Source organism: Pecten maximus, chromosome 5 (assembly GCF_902652985.1).
Source record: "Pecten maximus chromosome 5, xPecMax1.1, whole genome shotgun sequence".
Taxonomy (NCBI): Eukaryota; Metazoa; Mollusca; class Bivalvia; order Pectinida; family Pectinidae; genus Pecten; species Pecten maximus.
Genome location: NC_047019.1, coordinates 17,301,018 through 17,323,823, shown reverse-complemented (window position 1 = coordinate 17,323,823; position 22,806 = coordinate 17,301,018). Strand labels below are relative to the sequence as shown.

Below are 22,806 nucleotides of genomic sequence, written 5' to 3'. Positions count from 1 at the left end.
CTTCCTTTCAGATATAATTCACTTTGAAAGTGGTATTTTTAACTGTTTTTCAGACCACTCTCCAGTTTGTATAACTTTAAAAATTAAGGTACCAAAATATTCCACAGAAAAAGAAGTAATTAGGGAGAATCTAACTGGTGTTAAATGGAATGATGAAAATACAGTTGAGTTATGTAGAATATTGGAAAATAACAGACAGGAGTTATTGAACTGTTGCAATAGCAATGATTATAATCAGTCTGGTGTTGATAGTTGTGTCGAGAAGTTCACTGATACTTTAAAAGAATTGTTATTACCACTTACTACTGTTACTTATTCTGGACGCACTCAAAAGAAAACCTGCAAAGAAAATGAAGATATGCCATGGTTTAACAATTCGTGTAAAACTATGTACACAGAATATAAGAGAGCCTTATATAATTTTAATGCTTGTAAAACTGAAGAAACCCACAATATACTTGTATGTAAAAAACGAAAATACAAGAAAGCAGAACTAAAACTGAAGCGGGAGTACAAAACTCACCAAGGTAATATGTTGAACTTTATGAGAAAAAATAACTAAGTAAAGTATTTTTTATAGAAATTTTAAGAAAAGGAAAAGTACGGGTGTAAATTCAACTCTAGATGAACATGATTTTTTTCCAACATTTCAAAAATCTGTCGTCAACTGAAGGTACAGAGAACGAAACAGTGAGTTTTGTTTATGCGCAACTATGATGCTAATATACCGCCCGATATGCTTCATGAACTTGGAGATGATATTTCTGAAGAAGAAGTTAAACGAGTTATTTGTAATTTGAGCACCTCCAAAGCGTGCGGACATGATAGGTTAATAAACGAATTTTTTATCAAAGGTAAAGAAATCCTATTACCATGTCTTGTTACATTATTTAATAACATTTTCAAATCTGCGAAATATCCGTCTAGTTGGTCTATTAATAACTATAGAGGAATTACCCTTATTAGTTGTCTTGCCAAGATATTCACAGCGACCTTAAACTACAGACTCATGTAATTTGATAGCAAATATTTAATAGTTAGCGATGCTCAATTTGGTTTTAGAAAGAAGATGTCTACCACAGATGCTGTTTTTGTATTACAAACACTAATTCAAAAGAAATTGAAGAATAAACAGAAACTGTATTGTTGCTTCATAGATATTTAGAAGGCCTTTGACTTTGTTAATAGACAAAAATTATGGTATAAGCTTGTCAAAGAAGGAGTAGAAGGTAAAATGTTAAATACTATACGTTCTTTGTACAATGATGTTAAATGTTGTGTTAAGTTTAATAATTGTTTGTCGGATTTCTTCTCTTGTGAAAACGGTTTATTCCAGGGTGAAATAATGTCGCCGATTTTATTTTCGCTTTATGTTAATGACTGTGAAATGCATTTGTTGACCGAAAATTGTCCATCAATAGAATTACAAATGATTAACTTATTTCTATTAATGTATGCAGATGATATGATACTATTAGCTGAATCAGCAGAGGGGCTACAGAAAATGTTAGATTCATTGTTATTATATACTGATAAATGGAATTTAACAGTTAATGTTGAAAAAACAAAAGTAATGGTTTTCAGAAATGGCGTTAAACTGAATGACGCTGAGAAATGGTACTACAATGGTTGCTTACTAGAAAATGTAAATAGTTTTAGTTATCTAGGAATGTTGATGAAATTTAATGGAAAATTCTGGATAACACAAGAAAAAATAGCGGAACAAGGAAGAAAGGCATTGTTTGCTGTATCAAATGTTTGTAAAAGAAAATAGTTTAACGTTGAAACCCAATTAAGTATTTTTGACACTTTTGTGGGTAGTATATTGAATTATGGATCAGAGGTATGGGGATTCCATAAAGCACCTGGTGTGGAAAAATTACATTTAGGGTTTTGTAAGAGAATTTTAGGGGTTAAGAGAAGTACTCCAAATGTAATGATATATCAAGAACTTAGAAGACTACCTTTACAAATAATTCGAAAATTTAAAATTTTTAAATATTGGCTTAAACTTAAATCTTCAGACAATTGTATTTTGAAAGCGTGTTATGAAGAAATGATTCAAAGAGGCAGTGAGTCGACCGATAGTATAAGAAATGAATTATTTAGATTAGGTTTGGGATACTTATGGGAGATTGAACCCAGCGGTAACGAAACGAATATATGAAGTATTATTAAATCTAGAATACGTGATAATTTTCAACAACATTGTATGGAGTTAATAAATTCATCGTCTAAGTGTTCTTTGTACAAATATATTTGTGGAAATTTCCATCTTAAGCAGTACTTAACAAAACCCATTGGCCAACAAACTATAAAGCAAATCGCAAAAGTTAGATTATCATCGCATAAGTTGTATATAGAATATGGAAGATATAGAAATATTGAAAGAAATAATAGAATTTGTACATATTGTGACAGCGATTTGATATTCCCAAATGTTTTCCCGACAATTACTTTCATCTCCCTAAACCTTTTGGGATGTGTTTGTTATTGTTTTGTTTTTTGTCGAATAATAACATTTGGTTTATTTTGTTTAACGTCCTATTAACATACAGGGTCATTTAAGGACGTGCCAGGTTTTTTCGACTAATAACACGGGACATCACAAAATTCATGGTGTTGGGAACACGCAGTCATGTAACACAAAGACAATCGTCAGCAAATGAATGCATTATAATAAAAGACAGTTATAATTTGATAATTCACCAAAGTACGTGATGTTAGTCTATATTAATTAAGTCTCGTGTCGATAAGGATTATGGTAAAGCCACTCTAATGACACTTTTTATATCTTAATTTAGTGAACAGATCTTATGGCGGCAGAAGTAATGCCACCTCTTAATATTTGTTCAGACAATTTAAATACATGTACCATGATACTGCTAACAATAGTTAAGCTGATAAGTATCTTGCCAAGGTGACCTAAATTACTGGATATGTCGGTTTTAATTGATCTCGTCATTAATATGTCAACTACTATCGTCATGTAAACTATTTTGGCGAGTTAAGATGAATATACCTAACCACAAAACTACCATACATACATACATACATACATACATACATACATACATACATACATACATACATACATACATACATACATACATACAGACAGACAGACAGACAGACAGACAGACAGACAGACAGACAGACAGACAGGTTGTCATGACCTTTCGAGATGCAAAAGTTTAGTTTCACGTCTCAAAGTAAATTCTTAATGGCAGGAATATGTCACCATAAAATTATTACAGTATCAGATACATTATTAATAATATGATGACGGAATGGTATTACGGATAATAGAGAATAAAATAACGATTAAGCAAAATAACATAGTGACGAGAGTAAATAATATAAAGAAAAAAGGTAATAATATAATGATGAAATCAAATAATATAACGACAACAGCGTATAATATAAAGGTGTAACGTAATCATATAATGATAACATCATATAAAACAATTATAAAATCAAATAATATAATGATAACATATAACAACATAACGACAAAATCATATAATTTAATGATAAAATTGAATTATATAATGATAAAATCGACTAATATATTGATAAAATCCAATTATATATTTATAAAGTCTAATGATATAATGAAAATATCAATTAATATATTATTTTAAGGTCATGGGTGACAGCTATGGCGTTCCATACATTAGAGAGCAGTAAACTTGTGTATGGCAGTTGCTGTATTAGTAGAAGATTAAAACAAGATATTGTGAAAACTAGAATGTCATGCATTTATTGCTGTCACTGTTGTTAAAAGAGTAATCATGTTAAACGTATTAATTAAATATATAAAAACTAGCACGACAGAAAGTAGGTTGTCAGTTTAATGATATAATCCATTAAGTGCCAAGGTAAGAAACGTCTACCTTGTTGTGTTACAAGTTCCCTTGTAGAGACAACTGAAATATTTCGTTGTTAAATAAACATAGTGAATGTACCTTAACATGGAATGTTTATATTCTTGTTTTATGCATATATTATCATCATAAAACGTTCTGACGTCCCATGTGTGCGCATATATTACAGTGATATTCGTCAATCTGTTATTGCAGGGACGAGCCTTGATATAAGCACACGGATATATATGTAATATATATGTAATTCACGTATGAAAACTGTCGTTTTTGATAAGACATTAAAAATAAGTAACATGAAGAAGTTTGACGAAATTTTGGGCATTATTGGAGAATTCGGATTTTACCAGAAATGTGTTTTTCTGCTGGTATGCTTGCCTTATTTGATATCTGGATTTCATATGGTAATGAGTGTATTTGTTCTGGGAATCCCAGATCACAGGTAAGGATATTTATGTTATATATATATATATCTTGTTTTGGAAATATGTAAATGTTACAAAAGTACTAAAATATTATAAAATAATGGATTTTAAATGACTAAATTCTCCACAGCATTAGCAGACAGTGACGTATTACGCGAAATGAACATTGCATATGTAATGAACTTCAAAGCATCCCATTTTATCCACCATGGCATTATTCAGTACTCTTCAATTTGCATTTTCACAAGTTAACGAGAAAGCCGGGACTAAAAAGAATTGCTAACGCCATGCTTTTTGTATGTATTGTCAAAGAACGTGCGTGTGCGCCGAAGCGTGATGGTCTTATGATCTTAGTTATATCTGTTTTAATCCGCCCTTACGTACTATCATTCACCATGTTGTTGTCCTAGGTGAATTAGGATATGACATAGACAGGTTTGAAAGGTCAACAAAAAGTTATTGTTTTTATTTATGCGACACACTCGTATAATTGATCAACAAACATCTTCCTTCTGGTTTAAATGATCTGACATACGGATTTTTCTTAAAAATGCATCTGTTATGTTGTAAATGGCAAGCGCATACATGAATGTACTGAAATCAACAAATATATTAGATGCATTGCAGTTGATTGCGTATTGAGTTTTATTATAATCACTCACACATTCGCATTGACTAAAGGACATGTAGCTATGAAGTAATTAATACAAAGCAATGTTGTTCTATAACGTATCAAATTAAATTTCAGTCTTAAGCATACACTCTCTTACGCAAATGTTTAAAACACATTGATTATTTTACGGGTTTATATACACAGGCGATCGGTAAACTGTATGCATAACTGTCGTTTTAAGACGAAAACTATACAATTTCCAAATTATCTTATTGAAAGAAAATAACACGTTGTAAGCTACAGATTTTTTCTGATTTCGACTAATTTAAAATCGCTTCCCGAAGAGTATTCGCAGCAAATTGAACTTATTTAATAAAATGATTCCATGGCTGATTCCTTAAGCGATGACGGCGATGTCATTATTGCGATATGATTGCAATGATTTTGATAAGTTTATAAAACACATTAAATATCATTCTGAAAATGATAGTAATTATATCTTAAAACAACAAATACAGATATAAATAATAGGAAAGTTTGAATAAAGACATAATTGTTGAGAGACAGCTTTTCGTCAAAACTGACTTAAAACAATTACATCAAGTACATGTAACGCTTGATATAATGTCATTATAAGTTGTTACCTGAAACTTGTATGGGTAATGTGACTGGTAAGTTATTAAAGACCAAGATGAAAATGCAATGGATGTGTAAAATTAACTGTAAAAACTATATTTTATATTTCGTAATATTATTTTTCTATTGTAATTTGCTAAGCAAATTCATGAAAGAACATTTGTTTCTTTTAATAAAAAACACTCAGACATCAGTATGTTGATACTGATGCAGCTAAAAAACAGTTTTGTTAACTATTGTAAAATATCGTATATGGAAGAATAGCAAACATGTCAAAATAAGTCAACGCCGGAAATATTTATGCCAAAGAAATATACTTTTTATTACTCTTTCTAAGGCGAAATTAAGGATTATGTTACATGATAAAATATTGAATGTTCGGATTACGTCAAAGAAATGTTCACCTACAATTTCGGAAAAGTGCCAGAACAATATTATACCAATACAGACTTTGGTGGAGGGCAAGCCATGGTTTTATGGACAACCTGAAACTAAAGTCTGCATTTCCTTTATTATATGACTTATATTAATATAAAAACAAAAAAATACCGAAGAAAAGTCCTTTAAAATAGCTCACCACATCACCGGGAGGTCAATATAACGTTTCACCAGAACAGTGGAATGTTTCAATTTATGTGCGAGTAAATCTTAATGACTCTTCCGTTCTCATCCTATCCGATAGAGAAAAATGATTTCATCAATATGCATAGGTCTCGTAATACAAACAGTACCTCATTACAACCAATGTATAGTCATGTAAATGCGTTTGTCAAGTAAATATGTATGATTTATCAAAATCATTAAATATCTCCGACTATGAAGATAATTCAGCAAAGAACAGTTATCATGATTTTTACCTTAACACATTTTTGCGCCACTTTTTTCGAGGGTAATATTCTATTTTCAATCAAAGTTTAATTTCAGATTATATCATTTTCAGGTGTGCTTTACCAGGGTACCCTAACGATACATTTGAAATCCAAAGTCCCTTCCATGAAGCTTTAATCAAACGACTCGTGCCGCCGTCTACGGACGAAACCCTGGATTACGCCAAGTGTGACCTGTATGATCGGTCGTACGACGGTGATGATAACTCTACCGACCTAAAGGCCTGTACGAGTTGGGTTTACGACAAGAGCATTTTCATCAACACTTTCACGTCGGAGGTAAGTTCTGATTTGGTCGCATCCAATGGTAAATACATATAATAATGTACACATAATGTACACCAGAAATCCGACACGTATCATTGTTGATTCTGCCTGAAACTTTTTTTTTCAAACTTCTTACTTCTATTCCTAATACGAGGGTTGGTTAATATGTTGTGAACCTCATATTGAAGGATTTAAATTTTGCCGGACATATTGCATTATTTTTAACATAATCCTCTTCAGTATCTACACTTTTAGCGGTGTTTAGGGGCCTCAATGCCACTTTTATAGAACTCCATTTCTTGGCTGTTCAGAAAGTCATCCACTGAATGTATGACGTCATCATCGGACTGAAAGTGGGTGCCTGAAATAGCTGTTTTCAGTTTTAGAAATAGGCGAAAGTCTGATGGAGCGAGATCATGTGAAGAAGGCGGATCCTCAATCAATTTAAAGCCACAATCGTGAATGGGGGCCATGGCAATGACATACTTGTGAATATTGTCCTGATGACAAAACACAAATTTAGTGAGTTTTCCAGGGCGATTAACCTTAAACTTTCCCCTTAACTGCCTCAGAAGTGAAACAAAGTATATGCCATTGATTGTTTGTCCCTTTTGGAGATAATTTATCAGTAGAAAACGATCTGCATCCCAGAAAACCGAGGCCATAACTAATGGAGCAGTCTTTGCCATCTTTTGCGGGAGAGAGGCTGGGTGCTTCCATTGGTTCGATTGTTACTTGACCTCTTGGGTGAAATGATGGACACATGTTTCAGCTATAGAGACAAATCACTGAAGAAAGTTGGCAGGATCGTCATCAAAAAAGGTTAAGATTAGCACTCGATAATGTGCGTCTGGGGTGCTTTTGAATAAATGTTAGAAATCGTGGTACCCATCGGGCCAAAAGCGTTCGCATTGCCAGATCCTCGGTCAGAATGGAATGTACTTTTTCCTGTGAAATACCAACTCTACTGGATGTATATCTTACTGTAACTCGCCTCTCAGTCTTAATGACATCGTGAACTTTATTGACCATTTCTGCAGTTGCAACATTGACAGGCCTTCCAGGACGGGGTCATCCTAAAGGCTCTGTCGGCCGCGCTTAAATTACGCCAACCAATATGAAGGGACATTTTTCCATAGCGTTGGTACCATATCTTTATGGATATCATTTCTGCTATTTCACCGCTTTTGTCCATTTTGAATAATCCGCTTGTCTTGTTTACTTTAGAGTGCTACCGCGTCGATATAAACTAACCAAGTGAGACCAGTCCTTTGGTACACGGCTCTTTATAGTCAAAGAATAGTAGGACTTAAAAAGAACATCCTTGAGTACCTCCTTCAATACAAGGCTCACGACATATCAATCATCCCCCTCGTAGTTTTGTAATATTTTGTACACCAGAAGTAGAATACCTGAATGGAATGTTGATTTTGAAGAACTCTCATTTCTAAGACGGCGGAGTTTCAATTCCAAGACGGCAGGGTTTCATATCCGAGACGATGGGGTATCATTTCCAAGACGTTAGAGTATTTCGTTAAACACACGACTAAGAGCAAGATAAAATCAACCGATGACTTTGATTTAATTATCAATCTAGGCTGATTATATTGAAAAGTTTATCTCAACAGAACATACTTACAAAGTCCTTTAGTTTCCCATTAGGTATATTACTAATGTGAAGTCTTTTAATAGCTAAAACTATTGACCATGTTGATCATATATACTTTAAAGAGCTTGGAGATCACAGACACTACATACTCCTCAACATTAGATAATATCTCGAACTTTTCTGACAAAGTATCCAGCACGGACAGCTACCACCTTTCTGTATGATAAGCAGGATCCCTCTTTAATTTAATATCTATATATAATAAATAGAGGATATCTTACAGTGTCTTCAGTAATACCAAATATTTTTCACGAGTGGGCAATGGTATCACTGAAGACACTGTTAGATATTCTGTTTATTACATTTTTTATCAACGAAAAACCTACCCCGTATGTTAACTAGGCCTACAGCGAAAGTTTGCAAACGTTTACCGCTTACATGTCTAGACAATCCTACGCGACAAAATATAGTCCAAAGTACACAAATTCTCAAACAATATAAAAAGTAGTTCAAAAACTATTTCAATCAATTCTTTTACTTCAATATGTATCCAAGTTTATATCTTTTACAAATGTTGCCATAACATTGTCAAAATATAAGTATCTCATAAAAGTCCCGTCAAAACAACACAGATCACTACGCGATGAGCGCTCAGTCCAAAATGGTGTACACACAAAACAGTTCTGCAGGCCTAGTAGTGGGAGAAAGTCCTGACTAACACACGGATTTTGTTTACTCCTCGGTCCTGATGATAACAAACTTCCACTCATGTAACAGTGAGTCATTCCTACTTACTGCACTAGTGAAAAATATGACTTTTATAGAATGAATAATTTTTGATATTTCACTGGTAAAAATGTAATAATATCCGACTTTCCCCTTTCTCACATGCGAATATATTTGATTTCCATGACTTGTTCCCGATATCAGAAATTCCTTGAAAAATGTCAACTGATGTTGAAAAATTAATAACACATAGTTTTTGTAGATGCTGGATGATGAATACATGTTACAGGCTATGTACTTAATACCGCAATCATCATAAAACCACCACCGGAAGTGGAAGAGGATAAAATTAACATTTTAGATATTGAGGTTAAAGCCGTCCCATCTTTTAATTATACTGAAATTTGGGAAACTTAACATAACCATAACAAAATGATTACGGTAACGAAACAGAGTGTCCATAACATTCAACAAAATTGTTTAAAATAATGAGAGAGAAAACCATATTTAAAAAGATGCCATCGTTTTTGCTCGTTTTAATCGCAGTATAATGCTTAGATTGTGGTATATGGTATATCTCTATGTTATTATTTGCCGATGATTTATATTTTGATGTTTCGAAATTTTCATTTTTCCCCAGCAAAACATCGTGTGTAAAGACAAGTTGAAGACGTCCCATGCTCAGATGATATTTTTCGGTGGTGTGTTGGTAGGGGCTATATGCTTGGGATCTTTGTCAGACATGTAAGTACATGTTCCTGCTGAGTACGTAATACATTAAGAAATTTTGTATGATAAAGATATATTACAATTGTTAGACGTACTATATTTTGAATGCTACGTTAGGATCCATCAATTTTAGCACTACATATTTGTTAAAAAATGTTGTTCTTCTGTTTAATTCCAAAAGAATATCATTTAAGTCGTATATAAGAGGTTCCAATCTCGCCATACCAGTCTTGTAGCAGGTTAATATATGTACTGGTCAGTATAAAACAAGGAACTACTGGTCAATAATATCAATAAATGATTTTAATGAAATAATTGGGCATGGAAAATAAACAATTCCACCCAAACCATTAACAAATATAATTAAAATTATATATGCTTGTGCAAATTATTGTGATCTGATATTAAAGATAACGTGAAATTTGTGTTAGAAATTGAATGTTTTATGGTTGGGTTTTAAACAACTTTTTAAAATTTTCTACTTTAAGCCTATGAGCCACTTACAATGCCTTTCAGCAAATTTCATTCACAAGAACACAACAAACTTGGTTTTTTTTTATGCTTTATCTATGTGATGCTTTTGTAGATGGATAGTAATTGGTAAAAATAATGCTGACAGGGACTTTCGCTCAGGATTACAAAAAGTATTTGTGTTGAAATTCTCCGACCATGTCAGTTATATAACCAGTGATAAATCACCTCACTACGTATCCTTTGTTATGTTAGATAATAGACATAAAGTAACAAACGCATGTATGTTATTATACAATACATGTATATGCAATGGATACATCCAATGTGCAACTGATACTGGCCTAACTGTGAGACTATACCTTGTGTTCTTTCATGCCATTTACCTTTCATCTTTGTTTCATATATTCTAATACTAAACAGCTACAATAATTAATATCGGTTTGTGGTTGTGAACAAAAGCATATAGCGAGATCAGATAAAGAGCGTGACATACACTTATATCTATCTATCTTGGTCATCAGTAAGAGAATGCAATGAAAAGCTGCGAATGATTTCATGTCAGATGTTGTTACATGCTCAGGGACCATCACGTGGCTTTCGAGGAGGTATTAGATATATGTTACACGTCATTGTCACGTGAGAGTCAGGATCGTTAGCTACCGACGATGAGTGTACACATGTTAAAACAAACTTGAAAGCAGCCGTTGATTTTTTTCTATTGTCGTTGATATCATTTTACATAAGATACATGCACTACATGGTACAGTGTGGTATGATAAACATACCGTACCTGTACCTCAACAAAGGGTCAGAAACCAAGGTCACGATGTCATCGTAAAGCCGTGGCTTTATATGTGTATTGGCATGCCTTGATCTGTTTATACAGAATAAAATTACATTAGAGACATACAGAGTACATATAAATGACTAAATTTGTGGAATATAATTTGTGCCAGAATATGTTATTATAAATATGATATTTAATTTATTCTCGTTGAGTTAGTATGACTAGCTTTAGTACTACTAGTTTAAAGAGAAGATAAAACTAACATTTGATATAAATATCAAATTTCTAGTGTTGAGTTCAATCTTTGGATGTCTATTTTTCACCACTTTAGTTCATAATTTATGATTTGACACCGATATTTCTAAATTTACATGGCGGATGACGTCCATTTGACCTAGATTAACATGGCGGATGTCATTAACTTGATCTAGATTTGCATCTCGGGTGACGTCCATTTGACCTGGATTTACACGGTGGGTGTCGTTAATTAGACCTAGATATGCATAGCGGGTGTTGCCGTTACCTGGATTAATATGGCGGGTGTCGTTGATTTGACCTAAATTTACATGGCAGGTGTCGTTGATTTGACCTAAATTAATATGGCAGTTGCCGTCGATTTGACCTAGGAGTACATGGCAGGTGTCGTTAATTTGACCTAAATTTACATGGCGGATGTCGTTAATTTGACCTAGACTAACATGGTGGATGTCGTCGATTTGACCTAGATTTACAAGGCGGATGTAATTAAAGTCACAGAAGACGGACGTGTAACTTCTGGACGCCTGGATTTATTGCTCTTGTAATTTATATGTTGTCTACGCCAATTTTTATTTTTGTTCCGTATTTTTTCCTCATGTTTTCGATTGTGAAATAGAAATACTGTCTCTGTTGTTTTACTTCATACAGCTATGCATCGAATATACCTAATACTAAAACCATACTTGCCCCAAGGAGACAGAAAAACACATTAGGTCTCGCATTGTACAATAAATTGTATATTTGTATTGCTGTTTTTCAAACAAAACGGCTTTACTTTATGCCTGTGTGAACTTAACAATGTTCATCACACCGTATATAGATAAACATTAATATGTGTATTGATAAACCCTTATGATATAGCTGAGCCTGCCAACGAAGACAAGGTCATAACTGTTACAGTAAATTGATTTAACCTTTTTATTTCGTACTTTAACCTACACTTGGGTAAATGATTGACGTAACCTACACGCAGGTAAAGGATAAACATAACTTAATTCTATGTAAATAATTATTATAACCTAAACTAAATCGTAACTACACTCAGGTTAAGGATTAACGTAACGTACACTCAGGTAAAAAATAATGTAACATACACTCATTGTAATTATTACCATAACGACATTCAGGTAAAGGATTAACGTAACCTACACTCAAGTAAATGATCAATGTAAGCTACAGTCAGAAAAAGGATGAATATAACCTACATTCAGTTAAAGGATTATCGTAACCTTCATCTTGTAAAGGATTAATGTAACCTACACTCAGTTAAAGGATCAATGCAAGACGCAGTCAGAAAAAGGATGAATATAACCTACATTCAGTTAAAGGATTATCGTAACCTTCATCATGTAAATGATTAATTTAACCTACACTCAGGTTAAGGATAATTGTAATCTACACCCATGTAAAGGATCAACTGGTCATACAATTGAATCTTTAATTTATGTGTTTTAGTTATTATATTTAAACGATGCTTCATCACTATGAATTGATAACTTATTAATAATGTTGGCATAACAATATTGCGTTAAGTAAAATAATACATTTAAATGCATTCAATGCACTTATTCTCATGCGAGTTCAATATCCTAATGAACAAATTATTGCAAATTATAAAACATCGTATAGTGCTTTCATCACCATTCATAAAACTGCAATGCAAATATCATGCTTTTTATTAAATTCCATACGTAAACCTATGATACAATATAATGACATACGGCATTAACTTTTGTTTTATTTACATCAATATATTTTCATCTTCTTTTTTGTCTTGATCACGGCCAAATTTGTGGGGAAATAACATGCATAACTTACCATATAAAAATGGAATCTGCATGGGTGGTCTTGGCAACCTCAATGTATTTACGTTTATTGATATTTGCTCGCGATACTAGTAACTTCTTGGTTGTTTTTTTTTAAACTTTATTTATTGTTAAGAATAACACAACAACAGGAATGCCAAATCTAGAAACAATATATTAAATTCTTAAAATGTACATTACTGGATTAATGGTTATTTAAGGCATATATAAAATCATGAACCCAGCAAGGAAAAATTGTTATGGAGTAACGCATTCATTGCTAACTGCGTTTACAGTATCATATAGCCATCCAAAATAACATTAGAATATTAAATATGTATTTAAACCCATATGATATCGTATATCTTTGTTACATATGATTTTCGACCGTCCGGTCTTTGTAACGGCCAAACTTTGCGCAATACAGTATATCTATGTCAGATTTACTTTTCCACAATAGTTTGGCCTTTACCAATGTCATTAAGCCCAAAGTAGGAAATATTTAATTAAATTTTTAAAAGACTTTGCCTTAAAAGAGATATTCGTCATTATGTTGAACTAATATAGATATTTAGTATTTTCAAAATAGTTTGAATCGTTCTATCGTTAAGGGGATTATGGCAAGGTCAATTATCTCCCTTTGTATTGGTTTTATTTGATTTAATTTATTTCAATTTCAACAGACCCTAAGGTCCAATAACAGAAATGATAATTTAGATACATTACAAAGAACAAAATCATTGTATAAGATGCATACATGGAACATATATTGATGTCCTAAGTAGATATCATCTAGACAATTATGTAGGTCATGTTATGAATAGTAAGAAACCTAGTTTTAAAAACAAATCTCTAAATCCGACTTAAATCTTTCAAGTGATACGTTAAAAAACTGTCAGAAACAATACCAAGGAATTTGAAATTAATTTGGACTCAGTTAAGAACACTATATTTTCTTGAAATAGTACGGAATTTGCAGGGTTAAAACAAGTTGAGCTATTCGACCTTAAAAATGTTGTGGAACTAAAAAGTTCATTTCTCCTCAATCAATCAGGTTGTGTACACATTTGAATAAAAATATAAAATCTATGTATTAACGTCTACATTCCAGACTAGGTTAGTTTAAGTGTGTACACATTTGCAAGTAAGATAGACTGTTATAGTTTAATTGTGAACAAACACTTTAAAGATTCTCTCTGTACTACTTCATCCTGGTGGATGGTTATTGTTTGATATGGTGACCATATTCAGGAGCAGTATTCTGACTGCTACAAAACCAATGTACAAAGAGCGAATAACATAACTTTTGTAAATGGCCTGCAAGAACGTTTAACGATGTTTTGTCCATTGCATACACATATATCTCTGAAGGTACACCCATATGTTCCCCGTTATATACTAGTTTATAGAATACACAAAATTAAACTTAATTAATTAAAGATAGTGAAAGCCCGCTTAACAAAACAAGTTGATAGTTTTGTATTCTTGCGGAAGCATGTGCCATCGATTTGGCCCTCGACCATATCGAAGAACAACGCATTAGAAAGGCAATCATTTGTTCCGACTCTCTATCTGTCCTTCAGAATTTACAATCACGAGATCCGAAGAATATACTCCTACAAAACCTTGTTTTACGAATATCTCGCATCTTAAAAAAATGCAAAATAACCTTACTTTGGATTCCGAGCCATGTCGGAATTAAAGGCAACGAACTTGTTGACCGCCAAGCAAAACATGCTCTAAATCTGCAACAAACAAATATTAAAATACCATATACAGATTTCAAACCTGTAGTAAGTTCTGCCATTCAGAGTAAATGGCAGCAACGCTGGTCTCTCGAGACAAGCAACACACTTTTTAAAGTACAACCAAAACTTAAAACATCAACACAAAGTCGGAAGGATCGTAGAGAGGAAATAGTCCTCTCTCGGCTCCGTACCGGGCACACATATCCTACTCATTCGTTCCTTTTGAAACGAGAGGATCTACCGGTGTGTTATGCATGTGATGCTCAATTCACAGTGCAGCATTTTTTAATAGAATGTTCCGATTTCAAGCACATTCGTGATAAATAATTTCGAGTCCCGGATATGAAAACCCTTTTCAGTTCCGTGGATTCGAAAACAATATTTAGCTACTTGAAAGAAATCGATATATTTCATAGACTTTGATGTCTTTTACGTTACTCTCTTTGACGTTCTATTTATATCACAAAGTTAACATAATCTATTCCTACATATATATATATTACCATTTTTAACCAACTTTTTTATCATAATGATCTAAATATACAATACGGATGCTTTTAAAAATGACAAAATTTATCTGATTTTGACTTAAAATGTTGGTATATTGTTTGGCCCTAAATGACCCTAGTTGTCGATGGGCCGTAAAACATAAACAAACAAACAAACAAACAAACAAAGTATTCTTTGGAAGACCTGTCAATCATCAAAATACATCTTATTGCTATTATACCCTTCGTTAATTAATCTTGCTGTGGAAAACATATCCATTAGTTTATACATGTATCGCCAATTTCAATTGTTAATTTTAATTTTCCATTTAGAATTGGACGGAAAAAGACATTGTATCTCTCCTTTTTGATGCTACTTGGAACAACGCTAAGTTTAGCATGGGCTCCGGATTTCACTACCTTCTGTATTCTTCGGTTCCTTATAGGAGCATCATGCGCTGGGATGTTCATGACTGTCTTTGTAATCGGTATGTTTCTATTTCAGTATACCATTCCCTACAGTATATATGAGCTCAATGATGGCTGCGAGATGCTAACTATGTTAAAGGATGAAATAGTTAAAGACCAAATTTTGAATTAAATTAAAGTAAAAATATTTATGTGTAATGCAATAGGTGGTTCATTGATATATTTATTAGGCATGGAACTCGTTGGTCCCTCTAAAAGAATGTGGGCCGGTATTGTCATCATGTATTTCTTTGCCTTGGGCATGGTAATATTGTGTGGAATTGGCTATGCCTTCAAAGAGTGGAAGTCTATTCAGATAGCGTGTGCAGCACCCTCGGCATTCTTTCTCCTTTACTGGTGGTATGTACTATCCATGTATTAAGAAATAGGTAGGTTTAGCATGCCTTATGTAATATATCAAAGTTTATTGACATAGTTCTTAAAACGAACTATTAGTATGATATGTATTATCCACATGGTTTATTTTTCAATAAAAGCACGGAGAAAATGTTATATTGAGCTGTTACAGGAGTTATGCCCGACATACATAATAGTTCATACATGATCTAAATAATGACAATGGCAATTCAGTGTATGCTAATATCTCTGGCCCCTGGGGGCCAGCCCCATCATTTGTACAATTTTGAATCCTCACCCCATAGTGATGCTACCAGGCAAATATGAGCGATATCCATTGCTCAGTTTCAGAGAAGAAGTCGTTTATATCAATTTAGCTAAATTGACCATATTTGGCCCCGCCCCTCAGGCCCCTTGGGGAACAGCCCTCTCATTTGTACAATTTGGAATCCCCACCCCATAGTGATGCTACCAGGCAAATATGAGCGATATCCATTGCTTGGTTTCAGAGAAGAAGTCGTTTATATCAATATGGCCAAATTGACCACATTTGGCCCCGCCCCTCAAGCCCCTTGGGGGCCAGCCCCATCATTTGTACAATTTTGAATCCTCACCCCATAGTGATGCTACCAGGCAAATATGAGCGATATCCAATGCACGGTTTCAGAGAAGAAGTCGTTCATATCAATATAGCCAAATTGACCCCTTTTGGCCCCGCCCCTCCGGCCCCTGGGGGCCAGCCCCATCATTTGTACAATTTTGAATCCTCACCCAATAGTGATGCTACCAGGCAAATATGAGTGATATCCATTGCTCGGTTTCAGAGAAGAAGTCGTTTATATCAATTTAGCTAAATTGACCATATTTGGCCCCGCCCCTCAGGCCCCTTGGGGGAACAGCCCTCTCATTTGTACAATTTGGAATCCCCACCCCGTAGTGATGATACCAGGCAAATATGAGCGATATCCATTGCTTGGTTTCAGAGAAGAAGTCGTTTATATCAATATAGCCAAATTGACCGCATTTGGCCCCGCCCCTCAGGCCCCTTGGGGGCCAGCCCCATCATTTGTACAATTTTGAATCCTCACCCCATAGTGATGCTACCAGGCAAATATGAGCGCTATCCATTGCTCACTTTCAGAGAAGAAGTCGTTTATATCAATATAGCCCAATTGACCCCTTTTGGCCCTGCCCCTCAGGCCCCTGGGGGGCCAACCCCATCATTTGTACAATTTTGAATCCTCACAATAAGTATAATAACATTTTATCTTGTTTCGCTGTCATATGCGTGTAAACGTTGTATTTGTTTTTTTCTTATATATTCTTATTCATCCCTGGTTTTTATTATTTCATACATTTACTAACACGAATGTTTCTTCTATTCATACCAGGACAAACACTTTTTTGCCAATCAATTACTTAAAATCATGTGTCTGTTTATACTGTGTTTAGGCTTATCCCTGAGTCACCGAGATGGCTGATCAGTCAGGGTAAAATCGAGGAGGCCAACAAGATCATCCAGAAGGCGGCCAAGGTAAACAAGGTGACGATTCCAGAAAACATTCTGACTGCTGACTCTATAGGTGAACAGGAAGCTGGTCGTCTATGGCACCTGTTTACGTCACGAGTTCTCCTTATAAGGACACTCATCATATTCTTTAATTGGTAATTCTGGTATTCCAATATTTCTCCGTATATTGGTATGACTGAATCAAATGCAATCAACTATTATTAAGATACAAACAACAAAAGTTATTAATACAATTTGAATTAATTCAGTTTATAACAATAGCGAAAAAAAAAAAAAAAAAAAGCTTATATTAATAATTCTTTTTGACAAGGAAAGAAGCGCATTGTGGGTCTTACTGCGAGAAGAAACCCGAGTGACCTCCATACCTTTTCACGACCAATCGGGTAATCGAACCTTTGTCCTCTAGGTAAAAAGTGAATGCTTTAGCACTGCGCCACCTTACTACATACTATTGCACAGGATATTTGACATGCGGGTTACGTTATTATTTGTAAGTTTTATTCATATTAATTATAATAGTTTATTACTTCAGATGATCTTTTATTTTGTATTTGTGGAGTGAATCTATAAAATATATCATTTAACAGGGGAGTAGTCAGCATGGTTTACTACGGCCTTTCTTTGAACACCGGAAACCTCGGAGGTGATTTCTACATCAATTTTCTTGTGTCTGCCCTGGTCGAGTTTCCCACCTATACGCTATGTCTCCTTTTACTTGACCGGGTAGGCAGACGTCTTCTGCATGCCTCATGCATGATATTTGGAGGCATTGCTTGCATTGTCACTCTCTTCCCTATGCTTTACGGAGACGAAAGGAAGTCCTTCAATATTTTGTTTTCATTGTCATATGTCTTCAGTCGAAATAAATATGTTCCCTATGTTCTGTATGATCATAATGACAAACAGTGCTTATCATGTCCATTAATCTTTAAATATTATTTCAATACGATAAAAATATAAATATTAGATTATTCATTATCTGCATTTGTTCTGATATTTCTTAACTTGAAATTTCCATTGGAAGGCATTACCGAATTTAAAGAAAGCAACATTGCTAAGAGGGTTTCCTTAACTGTTAAGTAGTATGGATGAAACTGGGGCTTGTTACTCTCTGAAAAGGCTTCATTCGGTTGAAGGTTTTTGTTGTCAGTTTGATTTCTCTTTGTCTAGTACCATAGTACGATAATACATAAGCATTGATTATATTAAATTGAACCTTTCTCATAGTCTGACACTGAAATCAAACAGTACAATTTAAGTCTCACTCTACAGGTCTCCAGCCCATTACTGTCACTCTGGCCATGCTGGGTAAGGTTGGAATAGCCGCTGCCTTCGGTGTGATATATGTGTGGTCAGCAGAGTTATACCCGACCGTTGTAAGGAACGCCGGGATGGGCGCCAGCTCCTCGTGCGCTCGTATAGGGGGCATGATTGCGCCGTACATTGCCGACCTGGTATGCAGAGTTAATATTTCATTTAAAAGCGTAAATATCACATGCACAGGATTGTTTACTTGCTAATTACATAAATATCTACGTACTCATGTGTGCCAATACAGAACACCCGTCACCTCCTTTGTATTGTTAAAAAGATATGAATTACATATCAATGGTGATATTTTTGTCTATGAATCAACGACTGACAGATATTTCTACTATGAAAATTATATTTAAAATCAATCAAACCTCCAATCACGTGAGCCTTCAAGTGTATAATTTCTATCATTAACAACACCACTTCTGTTTAAAGAGTAGGGTGATAGAAGGTAATCTAGGACGAGCGGTACCCCTAGTCGTGTTCGGTGGGGCGTCTGTTGTAGCTGGGATATTGTCACTATGGTTACCGGAAACTAACAACAAAGACCTCCCAGAAACTATTCAGGATGGAAGATTATTCGATAGAAAAGAGTAAGTACAGCTAAATAGTTCAAAAACTAGTTAGCTTTGATAAGCGTCACTAACTTGCCATTTGCTATAACAAAGAAAGCAGGCTCACAGTACATATGATAGAGAAATAAGTTAATTCTGATTAACTAATTGAGATTATTAAGTTGATGGAAGCCCAAACTGAGATCACTGTTACTCATAAAAAAGATTATATTGATACATTCTTTTGACCAATAATGCATTGATGAACCAGTCATAGCATGTGCACGCAGACTTGTATATAAATGCATGTTAGATTTCTATTTCTAAAATGGAATATGTAATTGTTTGTTAGCAACTAATGTTTTGTTAACAATGAAATGTGTTTTGCCGCGTAATGGAAACCCGGGTGATTAAAATGATTAGGTGTTATTTTCCGTATTTATCTTCTACTCAAGACACTTTGGTAAATTAAGGAAGATTAGTAACCAGGACAGTCAAAGAAATTATGAAAAAGGTGGAATTAAATTAAGTGGTTTGGGTAAAAAGATTGTCTATCGTTACACAAGAACATAATATATTTCACGAGCATTCGTGATTTCATACGATTTAGAAAGTTACCTGTTTGTAATTGTCGTGTGTTGTTTGCTTTACACCTGTCTTCTCTTTGCCAAATATCTTAAGTCTGGCGTTTGGTCAAGAGAAAATATTTCTACATATTACTATACGTAATGTTAGTTCACATCTACATGTTTAGTTTATATACTTAGTAGATGATTTATATAAATACTACTAATAATTAGAAAACGCCGTAAATAAGACAAACGTGGAGTTCCTATTGTCATTTCAGGTCGTCGGAAAAATACGAACCAAAACTTGACTATGACAACAAGGCATTTGATACAGAACCAGGTATCTCCCAGGGTGAAAGTGGAGTCTCTACCGCAACAAAACTATGATGCTTTGAATGATGGTAGAAACATTCATGGACCCCGGCGTCAATGCCACATGCTAATAGTCACTTTTAAACTTATTACAATACGTTTCATATCAAGCTATTTACTCGATTGGTTATCATATTCTGGCACAGTTCGCTTATGCTATGTTGAATCCTAGCGAAGTTATAAGGTTTCTTTAGCCTCTTTGACCATCTTCTGGTATGTGGCATACGTTGTTACCATTTTCAAAGTCATCAGATTTACTTAGGAAATAATTACAGGGTTGTGGTGTGTTGTGCGCATGTGTTGTCATGTATGAGGCAAATGATCTACATATCCAGACAAACTGTTGACCAAAAACGAGATATTTCATTTTTATAATTATCAATTAACTGTTGTACATATTTCAACGAAATCCATTTATAATTGTTTAAATGTGAGGGTCGGGTATATATACATATATACAATAATAATATTAATGAAAAAGTAGAAAATCCTTCAAGCCACTTTGGCATTTACCTGCGGTTAGTTGTTTTAGCAAATACCTGCTCACAAATATACTTACATCCTTCAGCTAGGAAGTAATTTTGTTCTCATCCATGTCTACAAGGTAATATCATATCATGGCTTAAAGAATGTTGGTCTAATCTTTTTCTTTCATACACTCAATTTTTGTTCTTGGGTTTCTTTTCGTGAACTGTAAGATATAATTGTACCAACAACTAAATCGATGATGTTAGGGTAAATGATATCAGTTATGACGTCTCGTGAAATAGTTCTACACCATATAGCAAGAAGTTACTAATATATCAAACGATTTCGTAATGATGTACCATTGATGTAAACTTACATGTTGAATGTCTATAGGTGACATTATGATAAGTTACATGTTGAAGATGTATGGTGGCTGAATTCGGCAATGTTACACTGTTGCATTGCGGCCCCACCAAGAGAAATGCGAAAATGCGACCGTGCCAAATTGACACTTTTCACTTGGCACATTATCGCTCTTCTCTTGACGCACTGTCGCAATAGTTTCTTTTCGCATGTTGCATTTTAGCACTTTGCATGGCGGGGGCGCTATGCAACAGTGCGACCTTGCCGAAATCAACTACAACAGAGATGGCCATCTCGTTGGTCACAGAGCGACAACTTAATGTAGTAATTGAAAAATACAATCTTAATGGTTTGCAGATATATAATGCAAGAAATTCATTTGTACGAGTTTGTTTTTATGTTGATTACGTGCTTTGGTTAATAAATAATATCGCACCTGCCAAACGATTTAGTGTTTTGCTACTTTCTGCCACAACTGTATTCTTCATAGTGATTTGTTAATTGAAACATGAATTTAGACGTGCCATGCAATGCAATACATACATATGACTTTACCACAAAATTATATATGCCAGAATTAACCTTACTTAACGGCACTATGTTCTTTTTGAACTATCTGTTTGATTGAGTGTTCGGCACATGCATGCTATCGTTTCATCCTCAGTTTCGCATTCGGGAAGAATGATATTTGAAATATTATTTCATTCTGTATTTGAAAATAACATTTAACTCGTTGTACACTTTTTACCTTTTTGGTTCCTCTTCTGCCACTTACAATAAATACCATGTTAAAAGCAATGTTGGTTGGAATTGAAATGATTCTATTTCTATCGAATAGCAACATGTGAAAATCCGAGATGAATTTGGCGTCCACTTTCAGCTGTACTTGAACGACGCTGTTGATCAAATACTTTTTGATTTTTTTTTCAATCTAAAAATCCATATCAGAAGGAAGCATTTGATAAATGACTTTTTGAATTAAGCGTATATTGTTAAGTGAAGTTGATTGATTGTACATACAAATACCGCTGTGTTCGGATACATAATAATCATAATCTTTCTCCTTTTTTTTGCGTCTCCATATAGCTTCTGAAGCTCCATCAAGAATTTCGCCTTAGACTTTAGCGATAAAAGTCCAACTATAGCGGGCACTAAAGTATATAATATCTTAGGGATTAAAATACATTTTAAATTCACCTTCAGAACGTGCATAGCATTTGGAAGCAGGCTAGCACCGCCAATGCACCAAATCGATCAGCAATGCAGACGACAACGTATCATAGATCATATCGATCATCAATATCGAGGACCATACATCATAATATATAATTTTCCACTGCATTAAAGACCCACCCTCTTAAAATAAATCTCAACATTTTTGCCAGGAAATTTTCGATCTAGAAAGATTGCTGATCAATACATCAACTGCACATAAAGCCTGAATTTATTATCAAGAATAGTTTACTGATTAATA

The 22,806-nt window shown here is 34.1% G+C and overlaps 1 protein-coding gene across 1 annotated transcript; it reads left to right on the top strand.

Annotated features, from left to right (window-relative positions):
* Window positions 1-4,124: 4,124 nt before the first annotated feature.
* Window positions 4,125-21,772, top strand: LOC117327352 (organic cation transporter protein-like). The gene is made up of 10 exons (XM_033884289.1): window positions 4,125-4,326; window positions 6,499-6,724; window positions 9,688-9,791; window positions 15,670-15,824; window positions 15,996-16,164; window positions 17,614-17,826; window positions 18,280-18,506; window positions 18,965-19,146; window positions 19,442-19,599; window positions 20,408-21,772. The coding sequence occupies exons 1-10, from the start codon at window positions 4,139-4,141 to the stop codon at window positions 20,514-20,516; spliced, it is 1,731 nt and encodes a 576-aa protein (XP_033740180.1). The 5' UTR covers window positions 4,125-4,138; the 3' UTR covers window positions 20,517-21,772.
* Window positions 21,773-22,806: the final 1,034 nt, after the last annotated feature.

Coding starts and splice junctions, on each gene's coding strand:
- LOC117327352 (XM_033884289.1), top strand. CDS start 4,139: ATGAAAACTGTCGTTTTTGATAAGACATTAAAAATAAGTAACATGAAG. Junction 4,327..6,498: donor CTGGGAATCCCAGATCACAG/GTAAGGATATTT, acceptor TATCATTTTCAG/GTGTGCTTTACCAGGGTACC. Junction 19,600..20,407: donor AGATTATTCGATAGAAAAGA/GTAAGTACAGCT, acceptor TTGTCATTTCAG/GTCGTCGGAAAAATACGAAC.